Source organism: Pseudopodoces humilis, chromosome 7 (genome assembly GCF_049639895.1).
Source record: "Pseudopodoces humilis isolate 2021_Gansu_Grassland_sample_001 chromosome 7, ASM4963989v1, whole genome shotgun sequence".
NCBI lineage: Eukaryota > Metazoa > Chordata > Aves > Passeriformes > Paridae > Pseudopodoces > Pseudopodoces humilis.
The window spans coordinates 13,900,166-13,904,529 of record NC_142206.1 but is presented as its reverse complement, the minus strand read 5'-3'; the positions used below and the strand labels follow the sequence as shown (position 1 = coordinate 13,904,529).

General features: G+C 46.0%; 1 protein-coding gene across 1 annotated transcript; it reads left to right on the top strand.

Moving 5' to 3' along the window:
- The first annotated feature begins 703 nt into the window (after nt 1–703).
- On the top strand, nt 704–2,636 carry KCNJ11 (potassium inwardly rectifying channel subfamily J member 11). Its single transcript, XM_005522305.3, has one exon. The coding sequence runs from the start codon at nt 768–770 to the stop codon at nt 1,968–1,970; it is 1,203 nt and encodes a 400-aa protein (XP_005522362.1). The 5' UTR covers nt 704–767; the 3' UTR covers nt 1,971–2,636.
- The last annotated feature ends 1,728 nt before the right edge of the window (nt 2,637–4,364 follow it).

Below are 4,364 nucleotides of genomic sequence, written 5' to 3'. Positions count from 1 at the left end.
AGCAGCCACAGCTCACATCATTTCATGGTCTCCTGTCTGCAGAAAAAAAAATAAATCCTTGTTTATTCTAAATAACTCAGATGAATTTTAAGTGGGATTGAGCCCCGTTAGTTCCAGGTCTCTGTTCAGCCATTACATTCTTGGATTCAGCATCTTCAAGCAAATTTTGTACCACTGCCTGCCTGATTTATCAGATGAATTCTTTCCTCCTACTTACCAAAAGACATGCAAGTGAATTTCAGTATATTATTATTTTTTTATTATTATTATTGTTGCTGTTGTTGTTATTATTTTACTGCTATATTACTATTATTGTTGTTGTTATTATCAATGTCATCATTATTATTATTACAAATTCCTTTTTTAAAATTGGCCAGTACCTTTTTCTTCCCCTCCCCCCATTTCACGGAACAATCACCCGACATGAAGCCACGGCATCCCACAAAGGAGCCCCTGTTAATGGAAGGCAGCAAATCCGTCCCGCACCAAATGTTTACATACAAACCCCGGCCCCGAAACCCTTCCTCCGGAGGGGGGAAAAAAAAGGAAAGAGAAAAAAAAAAAAAAAAAAAAAAAAAGGAGGGTGAAAAGGTAAAGAAACGCCCCCAGCTCCGGCGGGGAGCGCTCCGGGGCCGGCTGCGGCGGCGGGGGCTGCGGCGCTCCCCCCTCCGAGCCCGCGGCGCACACACGGCACGGGCGGCAGCGCAGCCCGGCTGGCAGAGCCCGCACAGCCCCCCCGGCTGCCCGGGGCGGTGCGCGGCGGAGCCATGCTCTCCAGGAAGGGGATCATCCCCGAGGAGTACGTGCTGACCCGGCTGGCCGAGGATGTGCCGGATCACGCCCGGTACCGCGCGCGGGAGAGGCGGGCGCGCTTCGTGGGCAAGAACGGCGCCTGCAATGTGGCCCATAAGAACATCCGCGAGCAGGGGCGCTTCCTGCAGGATGTCTTCACCACCCTGGTGGACCTCAAGTGGCCGCACACGCTGCTCATTTTCACCATGTCCTTCCTCTGCAGCTGGCTGCTCTTCGGCATGGTCTGGTGGCTCATCGCCTTCGCCCACGGGGACCTGGACCACAGCACCCGGCTGCAGCGGGACCCCGCGGAGGGGGCGGCGGGGTCTGCGGCCGGCTTCGTGCCCTGCGTGACCAGCATCCACTCCTTCACCTCCGCCTTCCTCTTCTCCATCGAGGTGCAGGTGACCATCGGCTTCGGGGGGCGCATGGTGACGGAGGAGTGCCCGGCCGCCATCCTGGTGCTGATCGTGCAGAACATCGTGGGGCTGGTGATCAACGCCATCATGCTGGGCTGCATCTTCATGAAGACGTCGCAGGCCCACCGCCGGGCCGAGACCCTCATCTTCAGCAAGCACGCAGTCATCGCCCTGCGCGAGGGCAGGCTCTGCTTCATGCTGCGCGTGGGCGACCTCCGCAAGAGCATGATCATCAGTGCCACCATCCGCATGCAGGTGGTGAAGAAGACCACCAGCCTGGAGGGAGAGGTGGTTCCCCTCAACCAGATTGACATCCAGATGGAGAACCCCGTGGGGGGCAACAGCATCTTCCTCGTCTCCCCACTCATCATCTACCACGTGATAGACAAGAACAGCCCCCTCTACGACATCTCCCCCATGAACCTTCACCACCATGAGGACCTGGAGATCATCGTCATCTTGGAAGGGGTGGTGGAGACCACCGGCATCACCACCCAGGCCAGAACCTCCTACCTGGCGGATGAAATCCTCTGGGGCCAAAGGTTTGTGCCCATCGTGGCAGAGGAAGATGGGCGATACTCGGTGGACTACTCTAAATTTGGCAACACGGTGAAAGTGCCCACCCCCTCGTGCACTGCCAGGCAGCTGGAGGAGGACAAGAGCATTATGGACACCATGCCACTGTCCCCTAAAGGCACAATAAGGAGAAGGTCTGTCAAGCTAAAGCCCAAGTTTACCATAAGTGAAGAGCCTTCCTGATGCCTTCTGACTGGGAAACTCTGTTTAGGGCTTTGTGTCTGAAAGATCTCATGAACTCAAAACACTGAGGTGGCCTCTTACTTTTTTTTTAAAATTCAGGTCGGTAGCACAAGGTATGTTCTGGTGTTATTTATTGTGGGGAAATCTAAAGCTAACTATATTTTTTTAAAGGTGTGAGAGATTTCAAGCAGAACTGGGAGTAGGGAAAATCATGGTCTGCAGCTTTAAATTTCAGTTCAGACTGTTTAATTGCACGATCATTCTGTGTTGATTCAACTGCAGGTAATGACACATTTTCTCAAAAAATAAATGTATATTTATCCTCCGATATTCCAGGTTTTAGGGTCTTGCAATGTTCACAAGTCCATAGTTTTTAACTGGTGGTTTTTTTCCTAACTTGAACAATCTATATAGCAAAATAAAATATTAATAATTAATAAAGTAGGCTGGATTTAAATGATATAAAAGGGTCAGGCAATGACACAAGACCAGATGTGGAAGTGTCTCTATATTATACTGTATGTCTCCAAGAAATTAACTGCTGGATTTGCATCATCCATATTGTATGGAGCCACTCCTACCACATGCAGTATGAAATGTATTTGAATATTTACTTTTGTTTATTTTAAAAGCCTTTACACTTCCAAAATAAAACATTCAGGAATACCTTTTTGTACTGTACATTTCTGAGAGTAAGCAATGCTTTGCCTTTAAAAGAAGTAGCAGATAATACATTATAAATAGCAGATAAATTCATTATAAATAGGGAAAAAATCTGCATTTTAATTTCAAAATGAAGAGAAGCAGCATTCCCTCTCTCCAAGCCACATGGCGATAGGACATTCAGTACAAAATTTAACCTTCCCCTTGGGTCACGGTGAATTCTGCTAGATAATCAGGGAATAAAAATAGAATTACATATTTTGAATGAAAGAACAGTGCTAAATGCTGAAAATACATGTGCATGGAGTAGGGAAAACCTTTTACTCCTTTCCCTTTTGTAAAAGAAACCAAGATTTTTGTGCTTAAGGGAAGGAGGGGTGTACAAGACAGGGTGGTCACTTCTGTGTCAAAAACATTACTGCTGCTGAGAAAACAATTCCCTTTCTAATCTCATCCTGACCTCCCTCTGCAGCTGGTGCCTGCCTTGGTTTTTAGCTGAATTCAAGATCTGTCATTTGCCAGGAAACATGAAGGAGCCATGTTCACTCTCTTGGTCCCACAGTGGCAACAGGAACAATTGCCCTTCGCCCACTCCTGCAAATCCACTCTCTGGAGATCCTGGTAACAACAGCAAGTTTATTTCTGCAAAGGGTTGTTAGGAGATGGCACCAGTATTAGCTGCAGGGCAAACTGCCACCCAGGTAAAAAAACATATAATGTCCATAGAAAACCTAAAAAAGCGTCACAGAACTGACCCCACACCTGGTTGGGCAGGCTGTGCAGAGAGGCATCAACTTACTTTAAACATAATTATTCAAGGAGGATCTAGTATCAAGTCTTGTGTCTTCTGTAGTTCACAACACCTAAAATTGTTTGTGTTGGCAATAATATAGCAAATTTCCGATGCCTTGTCAGTGTAACTATATGACAAACTCATTCAAAAGGGTAAGAAAACTTCCATAGTGACTATGGAATATTTTCAGGCGTCTGTAAGAAAACAATCAATATTTGAGTGAAATCAAGTTTTGGGTTAAAATGGAAAAATATTTGTTATGTTTTTGCTGTTTATGTATTTCGGTTTTATGAAGTATTATCAGACTGACAGTTATAAGAATAAATGCCAGTTCAGTTTCCAAATCCCCAATACACCTATATTATTCTGTGAACAGCTCTGAAAATGTGAAATGAGTTTCACAACAAAACGACAGTAAAACCAGCATTAGCAAGTAGTCAGCAAAGAGAATTTGGAAAGGCACATTTTGTATTTGTAATCTTACCCCCCCTACACACAACCCATTTTTAAAATAGGGCATGATTAAATGCCTGACATGATTAAATTTCTTCTGTAAGACCGAGCTGATTTGTCACATTATTTTCTGGCTTTCCCTTTTTTACTGCCCCTGTTCCATCTGCCATTGCCTGTCAGAGGACACTTACGGTAGAGCTCCCTGCATATTTCCCAAGCACCTTTGTTCCTTTGAAAGTTCATTGTTCTTTATCACTTGCCACAGAGTCACTGCTCTGTTCTCACATGCATCATACGCAAAATATTAGTTTGCTTTCCAGTTACTTGAAATCTTTGGTCTCTCCAGAAGTCTCCTCAGTGCTTTGTTTCAATGTGTAGGATGCACCTTATGGCTCTCATAAAACCGCTTCAGCTCTGGTTGCATTTTAAAGCTCTTCCCAAGATTTGACCTAAATGTGGGGCAGTTTCAGCAGCAATACCATGCA

Excerpts from the sequence above, each read along its gene's own strand:
- KCNJ11 (XM_005522305.3), top strand. The coding sequence starts at position 768 with ATGCTCTCCAGGAAGGGGATCATCCCCGAGGAGTACGTGCTGACCCGG.